This window comes from Nerophis ophidion, linkage group LG11, assembly GCF_033978795.1.
Source record: "Nerophis ophidion isolate RoL-2023_Sa linkage group LG11, RoL_Noph_v1.0, whole genome shotgun sequence".
Classification (NCBI taxonomy): Eukaryota; Metazoa; Chordata; class Actinopteri; order Syngnathiformes; family Syngnathidae; genus Nerophis; species Nerophis ophidion.
In genome coordinates this window covers 55,842,051-55,864,750 of record NC_084621.1, presented here as the reverse complement: position 1 = coordinate 55,864,750, position 22,700 = coordinate 55,842,051, and the positions used below count along the sequence as shown (strand labels likewise).

The 22,700-nt window shown below is 40.5% G+C and overlaps 1 protein-coding gene across 1 annotated transcript; it reads left to right on the top strand.

Annotated features, from left to right (window-relative positions):
• Positions 1-3,253: 3,253 nt before the first annotated feature.
• gapdhs (glyceraldehyde-3-phosphate dehydrogenase, spermatogenic) lies at positions 3,254-21,101 on the top strand. The gene is made up of 11 exons (XM_061916305.1): positions 3,254-3,356; positions 14,247-14,306; positions 14,618-14,714; positions 16,684-16,790; positions 19,325-19,415; positions 19,516-19,634; positions 19,769-19,850; positions 19,941-20,092; positions 20,172-20,334; positions 20,411-20,508; positions 20,590-21,101. The coding sequence occupies exons 2-11, from the start codon at positions 14,278-14,280 to the stop codon at positions 20,657-20,659; spliced, it is 1,008 nt and encodes a 335-aa protein (XP_061772289.1). The 5' UTR covers positions 3,254-3,356; positions 14,247-14,277; the 3' UTR covers positions 20,660-21,101.
• Positions 21,102-22,700: the final 1,599 nt, after the last annotated feature.

Below are 22,700 nucleotides of genomic sequence, written 5' to 3'. Positions count from 1 at the left end.
TTTGATGTTCAAACTGGTAAACTTTTTTTTTTTGCAAATAATCATTCACTTTAGAATTTGATGCCAGCAACACGTGACAAAGAAGTTGGCAACGGTGGCAATAAATACTGATAAAGTTGAGGAATGCACATCAAACACTTATTTGAAAAATCCCACAGGTATCCAGGCTGATTTGGAACAGGTGGGCGCCATGATTGGGTATAAAAGCAGCTTCCATGAAATGCAAAGTAATTCACAAACAAGGATGGGGCGAGGGTCACCTATTTGTAGGCAAATTGTTGAACAGTTTTAGAACAACATTTCTCAACGAACTATTGCAAGGAATTTAGAGATTTTACCATCTACGGTCCGTAAAATCATCAAAAGGTTCAGAGAATCGGGAGAAATCACTGCAAGTAAGCGATGATATTACGGACCTTTGATCTCTCAAGCGGTACTGCATCAAAATGACATCAGTGTGTAAAGGATATCACCACATGGGCTCAGGAACACTTCAGAAAACCACTGTCAGTAACTACAATTGGTTGCTACATCTGTAAGTGCAAGTTAAAACTCTGCTATGCAAAGCAAAACCCATTTATCAACAACACCAAGGAACGCCGCTGGCTTCGCTGGGCCCGAGCTCATCTAAGATGGACTGATGCAAAGTGGAAAAGTGTTCTGTGGTCTAACGAGTCCACATTTCAAATTATATTTGGAAACTGTGGACATGGTGTCTTCCGGAACAAATACCCATCCGGATTGTCATAGGCGCAGAGTTCAAAAGCCAGCATCTGTGATGGTATGGGTGTATTAGTGGCCAAGGCATGGGTAACTTACACATCTGTGAAGGCACCATTAATGCTGAATGATCCATACAGGTTTTGGAGCAATATATGTTGTCATCCAAGCAACGTTATCATGGACGCCCCTGCTTATTTCAGCAAGACAATGCCAAGCCACGTGTTACAACAGCGTGGTTTCGTAGTAAAAGAGTGCGGGTACTTTCCTGGCCCGCCTGCAGTCAAGACCTGTCTCCCATCGAGAATGTGTGGCGCATTATGAAGCGTAAAATACGACAGCGGAGACCTCAGACTGTTGAATGACTAAAGCTCGACATAAAACAAGAATTAGAAAGAATACCACCTGAAAAGCTTAAAAATTGTTCTCCTCAGTTCCCAAAAGTTTATTGAGTGTTGTTAAAAGGAAAAGCCATGTCACACAGTGGTGAAAATGCCCCTGTGCCAACTTTTTTTGCATTGTGTTGCTGCCATTTAATTCTAAGTTAATGATTATTTGCAAAAAAAAATGTGTTTCTCAATTCGAACATTAAATATATATTTACAATCTATTCAATTGTAAAAAGATCTATTCTATGCAATCTAAAATTGAATATATATTGAAAATAATTTGCAAATCATTGTATTCTGTTTTTATTTACTAATTACAAAACGTGCCAACTTCTCTGCTTTTGGGTTTTGCATACTGTTACCAATGACGGAGCAAAAATTAAGGCGCTATGAATACTTTTGACATTTTCCATGCACCTATCTTCATGCAAAATGAGGCAAACGGATCGCGTTTAGAAATAGCAATCTCTTCATTCTCCAGATATCAGACACTATAGCCACACATTATGACAAGAGGATGTTCCTCCAATGATCAACTGCACTGCAGGGATTTCCCATCTTGTTCACATCCTGCAGCACGTAGCCTTGCTCAAACATGTCATGTGACGTAGTGTGGACAAGCAGAACCAACCAGTATAGCAGCATGGTGTTGCAGTATAGCCTGCAACTTAAAGGCCTACTGAAATGAGATTTTCTTATTTAAACAGGGATAGCGGGTCCATTCTATGTGTCATACTTGATCATTTCGCGATATTGCTGTATTTTTGCTGAAAGGATTTAGTAGAGAACATCAACGATAAAGTTTGCAACTTTTGGTCGCTAATAAAAAAGCCTTGCCTGTACCGGAAGTAGCAGACGATGTGCGCGTGACGTCACGGGTTGTGGAGCTCCTCACATCTGAAAATTGTTTACAATCATGGCCACCAGCAGCGAGAGCGATTCGGACCGAGGAAGCGACGATTTCCCCATTAATTTGAGCGAAGATGTAAGATTCGTGGATGAGGATAGTGAGAGTGAAGGACTAGAAAAAAAAAAAGACAGGGCAGTCGGAGCGACTCAGATGTTATTAGACACATTTACTAGGATAATTCTGGAAAATTCCTCATCTGCTTATTGTGTTACTAGTGTTTTAGTGAGATTGTATGGTCATACCTGAAAGTCGGAGGGGTGTGGCTACGGGTGTGGTGACCGCCAGTGTCTCTGAGGGAAGCCACGTTTCTCGACGAGGCGAAGCGAAGGCAGCCGTTGGGGCCGGGCTGAGATTCCGCCCCCCCAATCCTCCACGGTGGAAGCATCCCACGTTCAGGCGTAAGAGCTGACTTATTACCACAATTTTCTCACCGAAACCTGACGGTTGTTATGTGGTAGGGAACCATGTTCGCTTGACCGCTCTGTTCCATAGTAAAGCTTCACCTTCGGAACAAGGAAACACCGGCTGTGTTTGTGTTGCTAAAGGCAGCTGCAATACACCACTTCCCACTTACATCTTTCTTCTTTGACGTCTCCATTATTAATTGAACAAATTGCAAAAGATTCAGTAACACAGATGTCTAGAATACTGTGTAATCATGTGATTAAAGCAGACGACTTATAGCTAGGATCGGGCTGGAACAAAATGTCAGCTACAATCCGTGACGTCACGTGCACGTGTCATTTTACGCGTCATCACGTTTTCAACAGAATACTTTGCGGGAAATTTAAAATTGCAATTTAGTCAACTAAAAAGGCCGTATTGGCATGTGTTGCAATGGTAATATTTCATCATTGATATATAAACTATCAGACTGCGTGGTCAGTAGAAGTGGGTTTCAGTAGGCCTTTAAGAACACATTGTATGTGTGTGACGTTGATATATTATTACCATTGAAACATTACATGACACGCCTGCATCAGACGCCTAATAATTTGCATCCAACACAAGCCTCTGCCAGATCACACTAATAATCTGTGTTTCCACCGCATCTTTGCATCAAGCTGACTATATATATATTTGTGTTCTTACTTTGTGCCTCTGGTCTGCATGATTTTCATATGAATGCACCATTTTGGGCTAAGGTGACGGTTGCTATGGCAGCCAGCGAAGGGCGGTCGTGTCAGACGCCTCGTTCAGAATGGACGCTCGCTGCATTGGATGGCGTGACGTCACGTCACCAGGGAAACCCGGCTGCGCGAGGCACGTGTCATATATAAAAGCGGAAGGCGGTCCACTGGTTGGCGCACTCGGACCCAAGAAGCATCAGCCGTGAGGTAAGCCATAATCCCGCTTTAGCCGTCACCAACCCGCACGCAACCTATATTCGAAGAAAATTACTCGTTGACGTCATTGTAAAACGTTGAGATACGACATTACATATATTCATCCCCGACGTCCTATTTTTGCTCGCGGAAGTTACTGCCTCATCATCGGCTGGTGTTGGTTTATTTCATATATTCGTGTAATAATACTCACAATTATTAGTTAATAATGAGTGGGTATCGTATGTAACGCGGTGGAGTCTCTTAAGGGGGATACAGGCCTATCTTCCCCGTGGAATGGAGGACAAGCCCCCTGATGGGAGGAGATGCGGTTATGGCGCCAGTCCAGTAGTCGTGTAATCGATGCGTTGTTGCATCATTTTTTTGTAATTTTACCTCAGTTGTGAAATTGTTTTACAAATTAGCTTTTAAAACACGACGTGGGAATGAGGGAATACACGCTGATGCGACAGAAACCTTGCTAGCCTGACATTGGGCAGCTCCCCCTTGCTGCATCTTTGCGGAAGTAACATGGCCGAGTTACGTAACGCGACATATTGCAACGTTTGTCAGTGTAATCTGCGGCCAAACGGCAATTCTTTACGAGCATTGAAATGTGTCGGGATGGTGTAAAATGTTATATTTTGAACGCGGTGCTGCTAAATGGCTGCAAGAAGAGCTACGTGACTGTGTCTCTTCGTAATGAAGTGTGATGCCTGGCGCAGTGGGAATATGTGTGCATACGTGTCGTGACTAATGTGGTCGTTATGAAATATGAAATATTTTATGGAATGTCTGCAATGAGCTGGCGACTTGTCCAGGGTGTACACCGCTTTCCGCCCGATTGTAGCTGAGATAGGGGCCAGCGCCCCCCGCGACCCCAAAAGGGAATAAGCGGTAAAAATGGATGGATGGATGGATAGGCACCAACGCCCCCAAAAGGGAATAAGCAGTAGAAAATAGATGGATGGATTGTCTCATAAACAAGTAAGCAAGTGTTAAAAACCCTAATGTGCGAAGCATCTTATCTATTTTTCTGTCCAAGTTGGTCTATAAAGAAGAATTATAGATGCAACCATGCAAGAACACTGCATACCTGTCAACATTTGCATTATAGAAAGAGTGGAAAATAAGGAATTTTCTGAAGGTCATCACTCCAGCTGGCGGAGGTCAATGCAGGCCTCAAGATGGTGCTGCGATGAAGAGACACTGCTAATGTTGATGCTGATATCTCAGATCGATGCGGCTAGAATATTCGTACTGAATCCGTTGCTGTATACGCCGGAGATGACTGAATTTCATTAAGCACAGGCCTGTAGCTGCAATGTGCTAAGTCATGTCAGTGCTAGATGTCTCAGCAGGCTTTTCAGGCCTACTTCAAAAGATGCAACTGTCAGTTTTGTCAGAGGTTTTTCAAGTTAAAGTCCCGACGATAGTCTCACACACACTAGGTTTGGTGAAATTATCCTCTGCATTTGACCCATCCCTTAGACCAGTGGTTCTCAAATGGGGGTACGCGTACCCCTGGGGGTACTTGAAGGTATGCCAAGGGGTACTTGAGATTTTTCTAAAATATTCTAAAAATAGCAACAATTCAAAAATCCTTTATAAATATATTTATTGAATAATACTTCAACAAAATATGAATGTAAGTTCATAAACTGTGAAAAGAAATGCAACAATGCAATTCTCAGTGTTGACAGCTAGATTTTTTGTGGACATGTTTCATAAATATTGATGTTAAAGATTTTTTTTTTTTTGTAAAGACATGTTTAGAATTAAGTTCATGAATGCAGATGGATCTCTATTACAATCCCCAAAGAGGGCACTTTAAGTTGGTGATTACCTCTATGTGTAGAAATCTTTATTTAGAATTTAATCACCAGTTATTTTTATATCTTTTTTTCCAAATAGTTAAAAAAAGACCACTACAAATGAACAATGTTTTGCACTGTTATACAATTTAATCAATCAGAAACTGATGACATAGTGCTGTATTTTACTTGTTTATTTCTTTTTTCCAACCAAAAATGCTTTGCTCTGATTAGGGGGTACTTGAATTAAAAAAATGTTCACAGGGGATACATCACTGAAAAAAGGTTGAGAACCACTGCCTTAGACCAGTGGTTCTTAACCTTGTTGGAGGTACCAAACCCCACCAGTTTCATATGTGCATTCACCAAACCCTTCTTTTGTGAAAAAAAAAAAAAAAAAAAATGTTTCAAATTCAAGACAAAGTTATGTTTTTTTTACTGGTGCACAAAATGAACCGTGCATGGTCATCACCTTGTTCAAAGAACAAAACCAACACAGTGCATGAACTCAGGACTAATTACACACCTGCAAATCAGAGGGAACATTGTTTTGGGGTATCCATAATACGCCGATAGGGAGGCTCCGCCGAACCCCTGAGGCCGACTCATCGAACCCCTAGGGTTTGATCGAACCCAGGTTAAGAACCACTGCCTTAGACTTAGACTTAGACAAACTTTAATGATACACAAGGGAAATTGTTCAACACAGTAGCTCAGTTACAATGATGGAGAGTGTAAGGATGGAAAGGACAATGCAGGTATAAATAGACTAGATATAGCAATATAACATATCTGCAAATATATAAAATATATACTTAATATGTGTACAGTATATTACATATACAGATATATTATGCCTATCACATATATACAACATATACCAATTACCATGTACAATATTAAAGTATATGTGGCAGTCCCAGCATAAAATAGAGATAGAGCCCCATATCTATCCCCATAGATAGTACTTTATTGATTCTTTCAGGAGAGTTCATTCAGAAAAATTAAAATGTTCATCCCCCGGGAAGGTGAAGGGAGCAGTGAGCGGCAGCGGGGGCCACGCTCAGTGATCATTTTTGGTGATTTAACCCCCAATTCCAACCCTGGATGCTGAGTGCCAAGCAGGTAGGCATCCATCCATCCATTTTCTACCGCTTATTCCCTTTTGGGGTCGCGGGGGGGCGCCGGCGCCTATCTCAGCTACAATCGGGCAGAAGGCTGGGTACACCCTGGACAAGTCGCCACCTCATCGCAGGGCCAACACAGATAGACAGACAACATTCACACTCACATTCACACACTAGGGCCAATTTAGTGTTGCCAATCAACCTATCCCCAGTTGCATGTCTTTGGAAGTGGGAGGAAGCCGGAGTACCCGGAGGGAACCCACGCATTCACGGGGAGAACATGCAAACTCCACAAAGAAAGATCCCGAGCCTGGATTTGAACCCAGGACTGCAGGACCTTCGTATTGTGAGGCAGACGCACTAACCCCTCTGCCACCGTGAAGCCCAGCAGGGAGGCAATGGGTCCCATTTGTATAGTCTTTGGTATGACTCGACCGGGGTTTGAACTCACGACTTTCCAGTCTCAGGGAGGACACTATCCATTAAATGTTCCAAAAATATAACAACACCTTTGGGTCATGACCGAAAGGATAAGATCACGGGTACAAGCGGCTGAAATGAGTTTCCTCCGCCGGGTGGCGGGGCTCTCCCTTTAGAGATAGGGTGAGAAGCTCTGCCCTCCGGGAAGAACTCAAAGTAAAGCCGCTGATCCTCCACATCGAAAGGAGCCAGATGAGGTGGCTCGGGGTGGCTAGGGATCTCTTTAGGGCACGTCCAACCGGTAGGAGGCCACATGGAAGACCCAGGACATGTTGGGAAGACTATGTCTCTCGGCTGGCCTGGGAACGCCTCGGGATCCCCCGGGAAGAGCTATACGAAGTGGCTGGGGAGAGGGAAGTCTGGGCTTCCCTGCTTAGGCTGCTGCCCTCGCGACCCGACCTCGGATAAGCGGAAGAAGATGGATGGATGGATAATATAACAAATTATAGCAGGTTGTCATATTTATGTAGGAAGTGCCGTCTATGCTATTATTACCAGTGAAACATGTCAGGCTTGATGAAAATGCATTGTAAACCCCTTGTGTTGCTGATATGCTGTCAGTGTTTCTACAAACCACAAAGCAAAAAAGGACCAAGACAAAAAATGTATATTAATTCAAAAGCAACTGGGTGCTTCTGACACAAGCACAAAAAGGGACACTGTTTGCTAACCTGCATGTCCTCTGCATAGTCATCGCATGACCTTCCACTCCCATTGAGTCCTATGCAGGCAGACATGGCGCACCTTGCATTTATTCATGACGGTGTGTGCATGCATGTCACTCGTGGAAAGTCTTGTTGAAAGAGCAGGCGTGTTGTTTGTGCGTTTCTGTCCTCAGGAAGTAAAGCCTGCTGAGTGTGCAGCCTGTGTGCGTCTGTGTGTGTAGATGTGGGGCCTGGACAAGAATGTGGCAGCAAAGTGACATTGCCAGAAACTGACAAAGGCCAGTAAGGAGAAAAAGTTTTGTGAGGTTTTACAATTTTTAATTTTTTTTTTAAGTGAAACTCCTCCGGTAACTCTTTGATGCTAAGGGCAAACGCCGCAAGTGAAAACATGTCCTGTTGGGATGTGCCTCCTGGCCTCCAGCCAATCAGCTAACTGCAATGGAAAAGTACTGCTGGGACAAAGAGTGTGGCTGAGGGATAGAAAGCAACATTAACGTTTGAATATGCCAGAGAAGCTAAAGACAAGGCACAGGAAGGCTGGGGGAGTGGCCATGAGTTCAAGTGCATTTTTTCTTCTAAAAAAGGAATTATGGCCTGCAAAGAGTAGCAGGAGCTTGGTTTCTTACTACACATTGTAGTGTAGACAATATGTAGAGTGTATAGCATCCCCTCCCGCAACCCTACTTTTTGTGTCAACAAAATGGGTCACAGCTTAGTGGGGGGAAGGGTGAGCTAAATGAAGTTGGCAGCTAAAAATGCTAAAATAATTAAATGGGCTGGTGGTGGTGATTATTCATAATCAAGTGTCAGTGTTGATGAGTGTGCAAGTAAAGAAAGAAGTACAGCGACTGAATGTGGAGGTGAATATGTCAATGAGACAGAAAGTTCTTGATTTGGTACAGGTCCTGTTTGGCGAACTGGCTATTTGGAAAAAGGTGGATGCCTCCAGGAAAACATAGTTTGTGCTCACTACATCCCAAAAAAAAAAAAAAAAACACCTTTAAAAATCTTGAAGGTGCAAAACAGAATAAAAGGCAGGACGTTTGTCATGGACTGAACGATTATGAACAAAATGATAATCACTATAATTAATCGGTAATAATAGTAATAAGAATCAGTAAAAATATTTTCCATCACATTTATGTCATGGAGTCATGGAGATGTGTGAAAAACTGGAACATAAGTCCCCTAAAATAAAGGACCTGGTCAAATCTCTCGGTGAAGAGGTTCGCTGCCTGCAGTCAAGAACTTTTAGAACTTTCTACATTACTTTATTTACAATAAATACACTGATTATCGAATACTGACAATCCAAATCAATTTGATAATTGTCCTTGTCCAAATTACGATGCATCTAAAAATCGATTATTTCCCTCACCTCTAGTAGTGTGGTCGTCTGGTAACCGAACTAGTTCGATCCCGGCCTGGCAACCTCATGTTGAGGTGTTTTTGAGCAAGACACTGAACCCCTAACTGCTCCTGGTGGGTGGTAGTTAGCGCCATGCATGGCAGTTTTCTTCATCAGTATACCACAATTGCATTGTTATTAATGTGCAAGGACAATAAAATATCTAATAAATTCTACTCGCGGTACGGGGAATGTATGTAAACGTGACTATATCATGTAATTTGTAATAAAATAATCTTAATGAAAGGCTTAATGAACTTCATACATGTATCATTAGATTTAGTAGTAGTTTATATCGAACATGATTACAAAGTTGCATCAGAATAGTTGGCTGTTCACAGTTCCACAAGTCCGAAAGGGAGTAGGAAGAGCAGCGCTTATTAACTTTCCTCTTCTTCTTATCACATTCCAGCAATTACTAATAAGTTTCACCTCTTAGAGCAGCACGGTGGAAAAAGGGGTTAGTGCATCAGCCTCACAATACGAAGGTCCTGAGTTCAATTAGGGGCTCGGGATCTTTCTGTGTGGAGTTTGCATGTTCTCCCCGTGACTGCGTGGGTTCCCTCCGGGTACTCCGGCTTCCTCCCACCTCCAAAAACATGCACCTGGGGATAGGTTGATTGGCAACACTAAACAAATTGGCCCAAATGTGTGAATGTGAGTGTAAATGTTGTCTGTCTATCTGTGTTGGCCCTGCGATGAGGTGGCGACTTGTCCTGGGTGTACACCGCCTTCCGCCCAAATGCAGCTGAGATAGGCTCCAGCGGTAGAAAATGGATGGATGGATTAAACCTCTTACACTGATATTTCACTGCCCATTTAAAGACACGTCTTTGCAATCTTGTTCCTTATCAGTATTAACATTTTAGCTCTCTCATTACATAATGTCTTTAGCTTTATCCATTTGTGTATATATATATATATATATATGTGTATGTGTGTATATATATGTGTATGTGTGTATATATATGTGTATGTGTGTATATATATGTATGTGTATATATATGTAGTAAAATATGTTTTGACACGTTTTCTACTCCTAAAATAAAGAGAGCACTCTAACAAAACACTATTTCTGGTATTGGTCTCAGTAGGTTATTAATAAGGTAGCTTTAGGAGTTAAGTAAAATAAAATAGATAAAATACCTACAACACCACCTGTGTTAGTACAAAACCTGTGATTTAGCATTTTTTTTAAAGAATTCAGACATTGCCTGCCTTCTCTGAATATGACATGCCAATATAGAGTACATCGTGACAAAGCCTTTGTGTGGCCATTTAATGGTTGACATTTTATAGCATAAAAACAGCAACGGTTTTTGAACTGAAAATAGCATAAAAGAACCTTTGTTTGGCCATCCTCTCTACATTTAAATGGGTGTCAGCAGATTTCAAGCTGCTGTTCCCAACATTAGACTTGACTGGCTGGCTGGGCACAATGCTGCTTTTGTGTACTGATTGATCAAATGTGACTGGGTGCTGAATACCAAATCTGCAGTCAAGTGTCGTTAGAAACATTTTATAATTATACTTAGTTCATCGTGTAACATGCAGTTTTGAGTACATCATAATACAAATAATCATTTAAATGAAGAGTCTCCAACTTTTTGTTCCTGATTTACCAGTTGCTCACCACTCCTTTTCATGTAGTCTGCACATATGCATACCTTAACACATTTGATGATGCAATATTTTTTGCTTTCCCAATTTACTTTAAGTAAAGTTAGTGTCTGTGACCAACACAAACTCACCACAATACCACGAATAATCCATCCATCCATTTTTCTACCGCTTGTCCCGTTCGGAGTCGCGGGCGGGGGGTGGGTGGGGGGGTGGGTGCTGGAGCCTTTCTCGGCTGCATTCGGCCGGAAGTACACCCTGGACAAGCGTTACTAAATTCGGAACTTAGTTGCAATATTTATCAAGTGATTAGGCACCTCTGAATACTCCAAAACAGCGACAAGAGAAAAATTTAGTGATGACACTTTCGGAAACTTTGACCTGAAAGCACGTACTGCTCCTAGAGTGTGTGCTGTTATGGGCCGTCCCCCATTTAAAAACACTCACCGCTCTGTTTTGTCGGTGACATTTTAGAAAAGTGACAAAATGTATTTATATTTCTAAATATGTATTTTCATTTCACCACCACAAATAGATTGCTGTCCTGTGGGACAATGGATGTTGACAATCCACCATTCACCCTTATATTCACATCTGTTTTAGGGAAGTGACAGCCAGCCTGAGTATCCAGAGGAAACCTATCGTGCTTAGTGCTACTTCGCTACTACTTTATAGCTTTAATTATGGTATGCAATTTTACTTTACTGTCAGAACCAGTGTTCAAATTATAAAAAATAATCTATCAATTCCCATATATGGATGCAGGTTATTTGTACAAAAACATAACACTAACATTTCAAATCTCTATATTCCTTCAAAACGCTCTAAAACAACACCTCCAGGCAACTTCAACACTTTACTAATACCCTCCTCCATTCACATCCCATCTCCCCGGATTACAACCTAATGTAAATAATCAAATGTACTTCTAATGTATATACTGTACTTGTTCCTATGCTATCTGAACTCACTATGTTCTCTGCTGGCTGTACATATCTTACTAAATAAGACCTACACTGTTTCAACGTCCACATTTCTCTGTTGATGCAACTGTTGATGACTGAAGTACTGATATCAACCAAAGCTCCTCATCCCACCCCCCGGATTGTAAATAATGTAAATAATTCAATGTACATACTATGATGATTAACCTGTGTGATGACTGTATTATGCTGATAGTATATATTTGTACCATGAATTGATTAACGTGGACCCCGACTTAAACAAGTTGAAAAACTTATTCGGGTGTTACCATTTAGTGGTCAATTGTACGGAATATGTACTGAACTGTGCAATCTACTAATAAAAGTATAAATCAATCAAACATGAGCAACTTATTTTCTGACGCCACATTTAAAAAAGGGACCCATTAATTTACTGAAATAGTCCTCATTAATTGTAAAATCTACAAGTGTATCATTCATGCAGAGCAGCCATTTTGTGTTAAAGGAGCTTGGCTACCTATTGTGTTCACTGAAAATGGAGTGCTTCGTTTCAACAACGCCTGGAGGTGTCCACAGACAAAGACAAACTAAGACAAGGGTGGTGATTGCTGAGTTTTGTAAACACACAAAAGGTGAAAGATAGAGGAAAGGGAAGAAAACACACAGCCACATTGGTAACCATGTTTATTACATAGTAGCAACACAACATAAGATGGCAGATGGGACTTGGAGCACCTGAAAAAAACGTAATAAAACCAAGTGTAGGCCTACTCTCAATTGACCTTGGCAACAATATGTTATATCTAGACAATAATGGTAGTTTGGGTTGACATTAAATAATAATAGTGAAATACATACTGGTCTCATGTTTGGTGTGTGTATGTGCATATATAATGCATTTCACCAGGTTGACATTCCCTCCAACATTATTGAGACACATGCAACAGCGAACACACAGGCCCCACCTGCACACTTAAGGAGATTATTCTAAAATGATATCCAATCAGTTTCAAGGACAACCCACTGTGGTCTTACTTACCTAGCACACACAAACACACACAAAACTTGTTGACCAGCAGCATTGACATGTGGTCAATGCTGCTGGTTTTAGTGAGCAATGTGTCTTTGGAAATCTAAAACTTAAGCATATATATAAGGAGACAAACAGTAAATCACATAGCTGAACTAATGCCAACTACCTAACATGATCTGATTGTGCTGCTGCATGCCTACTTTTCCTTGCATTTCTCACTCCCTGTTTTATCCTACCCATTGTTTTCTAAACATGTCCACACATGATACATTACCTCCACTTGCCCGCAATACTTTCACTGTCAAAACTTGTACCTTTTAAATATTGCACTGATAGACATCCACTTCACACTCTTGAGGTAGAAAAAAAATATACACCTCAGGGCCAATATACATTTATATGCTCACCTGGCTGTATCACACTGCTTTTACATATCTGATTACCTAACAAATTGCAGTCTAATTTCATGTATACGTTTAGATGAGTTTGGTGTGTGTTTTCAAATCAGAAGGGATCTCTTTCTTAAAGGGAAACAGCACTTTTTTTTGGAATCGTTCACAATCATTATGAAAGACATGATGACAGATGAATTGTTTTTTAAACAGTTTAAATATTAAACTGTCTGTAACATTTTTTATTTTCAATCTATGAATGTACAACTTTTTATTTTCAATCTATGGATGTACAACTGTTTGTTTGCTTTGTTGACCATTGACCGAAGAACAATAAACTTGTTTCTTTCTTTCTTTACTCAAATAAACACAATCAAAAGTCTGCTTCCAGTGGAGCTTATGGGAGCCATGCAATTATTCATATAGAGCACCTAAAAAGACATCCAAACACCTCCATTAGAGTTTTATATACCGGTACATGATTTAAGTATATTTGTGTTGTAGTAATGGGTACTTTTAGAATAACATTTAATATTTACGAATTTTTATCATTTTAAGCATACGCGGTGCATTCATTTTAAAACCGCATCACCTTTGCTTTTTTTCTTCATCACTGATTTCCACTCACTGCAGACTTTATGAGAGCCAACATACATAATAAAACGCCACTTACTGTAAAAGGTCCGCTGTCATTAGGATGTGCTGAAAATGTTAATTTCCCCTTGGGGATTAATAAAGTATTTCTGATTCCGATTTTCCTGATTCTGATGTTCATGTATTCCTATTTAGGTGATGAATGTCTCATAATTCTTGCGCAAAAACAGGAGGGAGTGGGGGCTGCGCGTTCAGTGTTTTTCTCGCCAGTTCCAGGTCCTATATAGCTGTCAAAGTGTCCCAACTCACACTTCTTTAGTGCAAGTGAGATGCATGATTTATGATCCGCAATAAACTTATAGTGCGCAAGGAAGAGAGGAAGCTGCTGATCACTCAATGATGTAGACATCAGCGCCACTCTAAATAGTTTGGCTGCGTTAGCGCTTAAAATAACAATATCACTAATACATGGTTAATATTCAAATCACAAAATGTAAATTGAGTATAGTTGGCGCTTTTTGAATGGTTATCGGATTTAATGGGCGGAATAGTGGAGCTCCCATTGGCTTTGCTGTTTGTGGAATTTTATTCACGTTTATTTATTGCTTTCGAAAGTGCAGTTCCCCTTTATGGATGCTTTGATATGTTGTGTGTATGTGCATTCAAAGTATAATAATTAATGGCACTTGTAGTGTTTTTCTGGAATTTCAAGGGCTTTATATGTTGACACACATTTTGTGTTGTGCCAACTGGTCTTTATTTAAATCAGCACTTGTGTAATGTTTTTGTCAACATTGTGTCTTATGCTGGCTTTTCTCTTTTCAGTTAACTCAGTCTCCCCCAAGAAGCAGCAAGCATGTCAGACCTCTGTGTTGGAATCAATGGGTGAGTCAGCAATACATTTTTAGCAACTTGATGTGATTATTAATAGAGAAACAATAGAAAACCTCAAAATGTCAGGATTATTCAGCCTTTCATTGTTTTGTTTAGCCTTCAAAAGTGTTTAGCCAGATTATGTCTATTGGTTGCACTAATTATACTTCATCTGTGAACAACATTCTCCTTATGTGTGACCAGATGTGTTTTTACGACTACGGCATTGTGAACTGAGGAATGTCATAGCTTCATGTTACATCCTAGGAATGACTTTGATATAGAAAACGGCAATACAAATCTGTGTCTTTCTCTGTATGTAGCTTTGGCCGTATTGGACGTCTTGTGTTGAGGGCCTGCCTTCAGAAAGGCATCAAGGTTGTGGCCATCAACGACCCCTTCATCGACCTGCAGTACATGGTGAGAAAATAGAAGTATACTTGAAATGTGTTTAGTTGTCAGCTAGCGATTGGCACGCTAGTTGTCAGCTACCAATTGGCACACCATTTCTCTCAGTTTGGGAGTCCTTGTCATGGAAAACGTTAAAGTCACGTAGTCTAAAAACGTGCATGTTAGAGGAAATTGAAGCCTCTGAATTGTCCACCAGTGCAAATGTGAGTGGGAGTGGTTTGTCAGAATATGCCGTGTAATTACCAAGTAGGTACTAGGACAGTATTTGGCACACCAGCTGTGATACTGAAACTTCACATTTTCAAGATAATTGAATGATTACTTTTTTGATTACAATTTTAATCAGATAAAAACACAGAGTGGTGTATAACAATATCAACAACAAATTAAATCTGATTTAAATTGTTTGCCCGTTTTGTTTCTCCTTTTTTGTACAGGAACGTATTTCCTGGGTTTGTAAACATTAAGAAAAAACACAAAAAATGGGTTGGTTGCAAAAATTATTGATCTAACCACTATAGTATTGACCTGATACTATACTGCTTGGTATAGTAACTGTCAATTTTTGTATCAATTTGCCCACGTTGTTTGTTCGTGCTTGAGGTTAGAATGTCTTCCTACTGTGTGTAGTGCAACATTTTATCTATACCTCTACCTTCTGGCACGTAGGCAAGGATTATTGACTAAAAAGTAGCCTTGCACTCTGAAGGGGCATTAGCTGCCCGTGACAATGCAACGTTCATTTCCCCTTAATATAATTAAATGTGGCGCACAGCCACAGCATTTTTATTGTCGCCACACCTAAAAATATGTTTTGTTGTTTTTTACTTAAAACCAGATTAAAGTAAGATAATATATTGTACCCCCAGAAGAAATCCCACAAAGTCTCGACGATATTTTGTAAATTTTATTACCAATCCTATGATAACAAACAGCTCAATTCCAACAGACTTTACCTCCCGTGCAAACACTTGCGTCTCCGTGAGTTCACTTTTCACACCAACACCTCATTCTCTGCAAATCACCTTTCAGGCAAGGGCGGTGTTTTTGCAAACATTGGAAAAATTTACATTAAATCCAAGCCACACAAAAACCGCGCTGCCCAAACCACATGTAAACAAATTGCACGGCATTGGAGCGTTGTCAGCATGTCTGCAATGTGGACATAATATTAATATTAATATATCCCAGAAATACCCATATACATCAATCTACAAAATGTGCAAATATTAAGAGGACTGTGGCAGTTTTGAAGGAGAGAAAGTCCAACTTCAGCAACAGCGCGAAGCAAGTGTGACGCCATGCTCACTGCAGCTCACCTCTTTAGTTAGGGACATTGAGGGCCAGAAGTAGAGTCCGTAAAGAAGAGTAAATTTTGTAATAACACCAGAAAAATATGCTAGATTTGTTGCTTATTGTTTTTGATAAGAAAATATCATTAACATTCTGTAGACATTTGAAAAAATTTCAACAAAGTACATTGTACAACATGCAGCAACAAAAGAAAATGTGGCAAAACGATAACAAATAAATACACGTTAATGGTAATTAAAATTAACATATTGGATTTCAAATGTACTGAATGTTTACATTTTTGGAGCCTTTTTAAAGAAATATAATATCATCATAGCAAATTATTCGATGACGCCATAATGACCACGCCCCCATCAGCATAACTATCTTGGTAGTCCAGGGCAAACTATTACATTGCTTTAAGGATGCAGTCAGTCCCTTGTCGCTGTCAAATTTGTGGACAGAACTAGAATCATGTCATCATGCGTTATCACGATAGTATTACAAGCTTTATCGCCGGTCAAATTTGTATAATTCATATTGTATATCGTCTATGTCGTGCAACACTAGCTGGAAAAATGTCACTTATACTGTACTATATTTTGCTTTGTCATTTAGGCGAAATTGTGTGTCTTTATTAATCACTAACATGCATACTCACCAATAAAATCTCACCTTTATTTAGGTCTACATGTTCAAATATGACTCAACCCATGGCCGTTACAGCGGTGAAGTATCCCTGGGGGATGGCAAGCTCATTGTCGATGGCAACCCCATCTCTGTCTTCCAGTGGTGAGTAAGAATACAATTGACCACTTTTACTATTAGCCGTAATTAAAAGCGTCATGGTTATTTAAAAGCAAAGGCGCCAATTCACTAGTCTTCCTCACTCGCGATAAATGGTTATTATGCTGGTATGTTATTTTTGGATCAACTTGCACGGAGCGAAAAAATGCACTTATACACACCTATGGAGAGACAAAGAAATATGTTATATTAGTTTGAAATGGCTTCAGGGCAAAGCCCCAAACGTTTCCCACCAAAAAGAAGAATTTCGGGTACTTGAGTAATAACCAAGGAGTCATTAAAGACAATGGCCCACCCATTTGCAAAACTTGCCTAAAGAAAGTTTCAGCCCAAGGGTATACAGTTATACATCCAATATAGCGCAGGCGTTTACTGGATCACCACCCAGATTACCACACGAAAATAAATCTGAGACATAATACCTGAGTTAAATTATGTTCGTGGCTAGTAAGTTCATGAAGAATTGACTTAAATATAAACATTCCATTTAAAATCAGTAGCTTTGTGTTGAGTCAGTTTAATGTAAACAAACAGCATCAGGTACCCCTGTCAAGGAATTTATATAGTGACCATTAAACATTAGAGATCGCTTCTTCCTGTCAGGAATGTGAAATGTACACGTAAACTCTGAAATCCGCATTTTTAAACATTTAAAATGATAATGCTAATGATAGCTAAAGGAAATTTAGGTGGTAGCAATAAATACCCACCAGCTTGATAGTTTGCAGTTCCACACTGACACAACCAGCCACGCAACAAACTCAAAAGTACTGTATAAAGAAAAAGGCAATTCAATGACTTCAAATCGCAAATATGAATTTTGAGTAAAATATGTATGTTGCTGCTGTGGAAAGTCTTACACTGAGTATGCTAGTGTCACAATAAAGCTGCGTCCGCAGTGTAGGAGTCGGCTTCTAAAACTTATTGCTCATCCTCTTTGTGTCCGGGCTCAAAAAAATACGTTTTTTTAATCATAATTGTCCTAAAGTAATCGTTGTTGGCTCTCACAAAGTGCATGTAGTTGACGGGTAAGGGATCTGTGGTTCCTCTCGCAACGTCATACGATCATGTGACTGACTTCTTAAATGTTTTTCAAAATGGCTTGGAATCTCTTGTGAGATTTATAATATTTTGATCCTATTTACTTTCAAATTTTGAAAGTCTTTAGTTGTCATAAATCAGATACATATGCTGATACCTTCAATGTAGAGGCAACTTATTTTTTCCCATCGACTGGTACTTTAAGTGGGGTGTTAATTAAATATCAATAAAAATACGAATGTTCGTCTTAGCCTTAGGTACTCTCTGTTCTTCTTACCTAAACGCTGCATTGAGTTGCAGGATGGGGAGCGTACAACACACTTTGCTGCTAATCATATTTGGATGATTACAATCCGAACACTGTTTGTTCTGAACCAGTTGTAGTTCTTGAGCAGTTATTAGTAGCCAGCGGGAAGGTATATTTTTTACGTGATGGATGTAAACGTATGTCACAACACCGGAAGTATATTACCCGAGGGGACACGGCTACAGGATAGCACTGGCAAATGGGAAACTTTTTCGAGGTTATTTGCATGCATGTTATGTAATTTTGCATTACATTTTTCATTGATACTAGGCTAAGTGAATTATCTACTAACAAAACTAAAAACTAGGTGGTACATCAAATGGGGCAAAATGTAAGTGTCAAAAAGACAGCCAAACAAGGTTGGTAGATGAGAATAAATCTTGAGGTAAAATATAGTCGAGAAATGCACCCAATTGCAGGAAATGTGGTATTGATTTTTAAAATGTTCTTTAGGGGCTTACGTGGCAGCACTTTGTACTGAGAGAAATGTTCCTGTTTTTTCATCAGTTTTCCTTTTTGTTTATCAATGGGTGCTCACATGCCTAGTTAAATAAACTATATACATTGTAAGTTAATATATTAAGTATATAATACTAACATAACATATTTATGTTCACAGAGCAGAGGTTATTTGCAAAAAGAGAGCATATTTTTACATTTATTATTTTGTACTGTTATTATAATGTTATTGGATTACTCTTTATTTACAACAGTAATAAATAACACCAATTAAAATGTCTAAGAAATATATGATTGTGTAAATATTTTTGAAAAATCAATCCATGCATAATAATTCTTAAAACAGTGATTAACACAGACAATAATTGTATTATCAAAATCTATAATTCTTGCACCCCTAGTTGTGAGTGACCCAGATATGAACCTTAACAGACAAGTGAATTCCGGACAACATACTGTAAGCCTTCTGCAATAGTTGCCAGTATACCCTTCAAAATCCTGCTGTTTCAAGCTATTGTCAGTTGGCTGTGGACAAGCAGACAAAGGGGCATATGAAAAATTCCTTCCTCAATCACATCCTGTCTGCGTTCTAATGATCTTCCTCTTGCGTCACCTTGTTTTAAAAATGCATTGTTTTGGTTGTTTAACAACATTTTTTGTCCATTGTCATATAGCAGTAGTGTTTGAAAATATGCTCTTTTTCTGACTCTAGTATGAAGCCAGCTGATATCCCCTGGGGCAAGTCTGGTGCAAAATATGTAGTGGAGTCCACCGGAGTCTTCCTCAGTGTGGAGAAAGCTTCTGTATGTATATACTGTGTACAAGTTCACTACATTGAGGCACATATTTTCTGCAACTTGTCAAATCTCTTACATGTGCTCTTTCTTTCCTGGCCCACCGTAGTCTCACATCAGTGGTGGAGCTCAACGTGTGGTTGTGTCAGCACCCTCCCCTGATGCCCCCATGTTTGTCATGGGCGTTAATGAGGACAAATATGACCCATCCTCCATGCAGATTGTTAGGTAATTGTAGTTTCTTTATTTAAAAAAAATTGTTCAGTTGTGTTCAGGTAAGTGAGTTCAGTTGTGTTCGGGTAAGTGATGTGAGCCACATAGCAAGTGCTCTTCTGTGACTGTGTGTGTGTTACTGTTGACAGCAATGCCTCCTGCACCACCAACTGCCTGGCCCCCCTGGCCAAAGTCATCCATGATAATTTTGGTATTGAGGAGGCCCTTATGGTAATTCACAGTGACACTAAGCACCATTTCCATTATTCCTTACACTGAATGATGGTGTTTGAGACATTTAAAATACTTTTTTCATTGCAGACCACAGTCCACGCTTACACAGCCACCCAGAAGACAGTGGATGGTCCTAGCGGGAAAGCCTGGCGTGATGGCCGTGGGGCCCACCAGAACATCATTCCAGCATCCACCGGGGCTGCCAAGGCTGTGGGCAAAGTAATTCCTGCACTTAATGGGTGAGAACATAAGAAACGTGTACTTTTGTTAGCTGAGACACGGAAGTAAGGAATTGTAATATTGTTCATTTGTCTCCAGTAAGCTGACAGGCATGGCCTTCCGGGTGCCTGTGGCTGATGTGTCTGTGGTAGACCTGACGTGCCGCTTGTCCAAGTCTGCATCTTACTCTCAGATTAAGGAAGCTGTCAAGAAGGCCGCTCATGGGCCCATGAAGGGAATCCTTGGTTACACTGAGGATCAGGTGACATATACTGTTATTGTCGGAAATTTACTGAAATGTGATCATCAGACACTAACTGCTCGCTTTGTTTTTGCAGGTGGTGTCCTCTGACTTCATTGGTGACCGCCACTCTTCCATCTTTGATGCTGGTGCTGGTATTTCCCTCAATGACAACTTTGTCAAGCTCATTTCCTGGTTTGTATTTTTGTGTTTATTATGTTTACGATTGTCCTAAGAGTCATTGTAATCAGTTCTCACTTCCCTCTCATTTGACAGGTATGATAATGAGTTCGGCTACAGTCACCGTGTTGCTGACCTGTTGCTGTACATGTACTCCCAGGAGTAGCCACTTCCTGTCCTCAAAGGAAGTCTGAAAAGGGACCACCCCACCCATGCTTTCATCCTGTTCTTTCTGTTTTACACACAGGCCCCAGCCATAGCACTGTCATAGTTTCACAGCCCTTTAGCTCTACTACTACTACTGTGCAAGTAGGCAGCAGAAACTGTGTTAAGTGTTCTGAGTTAATCTTGTCTTTTCCTTTAACAATGAGACAATTGGTTGTTGACAGTATTTGTGTCCGTGTGCCCCTGCCCTCTCCACCTCCCATTGCCACTGTAGTTGTGTCGTTTTGGCTCAGTAATATGGTCAACTGCTGTACCCATCTCCATGTTGGTGTGTTTCAATGGCATATTCACCAGTGGAAAGAGGAACAGGAGAGGCAGAGTGACTGTAACTCCTAAAGATTAATGAAACCGAATGATAATAAACAGAACGAGAAAACCTTCAAGATGTCTACTTGTCCTGATTAATTATAAAAATTATTATGTTAACTTTTGATACCGTGAAAATAGTAATTACACAAAAAAGATCACATTGCTTTCGATACTGTCGATCATAATATTTTATTAGAACGTATCAAAACACGAATTGGTATGTCAGACTTAGCCCTGTCTTGGTTTAACTCTTATCTTACTAATAGGATGCAGTGTGTCTCCCATAACAATGTGACCTCGGACTACGTTAAGGTAACGTGTGGAGTTCCCCAGGGTTCGGTCCTTGGCCCTGTACTCTTCAGCATCTACATGCTGCCGCTAGGTGACATCATACGCAAATACGGTGTTAGCTTTCACTGTTATGCTGATGACACCCAACTCTACATGCCCCTAAAGCTGACCAACATGCCGGATTGTAGCCAGCTGGAGGCGTGTCTTAATGAAATTAAACAATGGATGTCCGCTAACTTTTTGCAACTCAACGCCAAAAAAACGGAAATGCTGATTATCGGTCCTGCTAGACACCGAACTCTATTTAATAATACAACTCTAACATTTGACAACCAAACAATTAAACAAGGCGACACGGTAAAGAATCTGGGTATTATCTTCGACCCAACTCTCTCCTTTGAGGCACACATTAAAAGCGTTACTAAAACGGCCTTCTTTCATCTCCGCAATATTGCTAAAATTCGCTCCATTCTGTCCACTAAAGACGCTGAGATCATTATCCATGCGTTTGTTACGTCTCGCCTCGATTACTGTAACGTATTATTTTCGGGTCTCCCCATGTCTAGCATTAAAAGATTACAGTTGGTACAAAATGCGGCTGCTAGACTTTTGACAAGAACAAGAAAGTTTGGTCGCATTACGCCTGTACTGGCTCACCTGCACTGGCTTCCTGTGCACTTAAGATGTGACTTTAAGGTTTTACTACTTACGTATAAAATACTACACGGTCTAGCTCCATCCTATCTTGCCGATTATATTGTACCATATGTCCCGGCAAGAAATCTGCGTTCAAAGGACTACGGCTTATTAGTGATCCCCAAAGCCCAAAAAAAGTCTGCGGGCTGTAGAGCTTTTTCATTTCGGGCTCCAGTACTCTAGAATGCCCTCCCGGTAACAGTTCGAGATGCTACCTCAGTAGAAGCATTTAAGTCTCACCTTAAAACTCATTTGTATACTCTAGCCTTTAAATAGACTCCCTTTTTAGACCAGTTGATCTGCCGTTTCTTTTCTTTTTCTTCTATGTCCCACTCTCCTTTGTGGAGGGAGTCCGGTCCGATCCGGTGGCCATGTACTGCTCGCCTGTGTATCGGCTGGGGACATCTTTGCGCTGCTGATCAGCCTCCGCTTGGGGTGGTTTCCTGCTGGCTCCGCTGTGAACGGGACTCTCGCTGCTGTGTTGGATCCGCTTTGGACTGGACTCTCGCGACTGTGTTGGATCCATTATGGATTGATCTTTCACAGTAGCATGTTCTCATAGTCATCATTGTCACCGACGTCCCACTGGGTCATTATTGTCACCGATGTCCCACTGGGTGTGAGTTTTCCTTGCCCTTATGTGGGCCTACCGAGGATGTCGTAGTGGTTTGTGCAGCCCTTTGAGA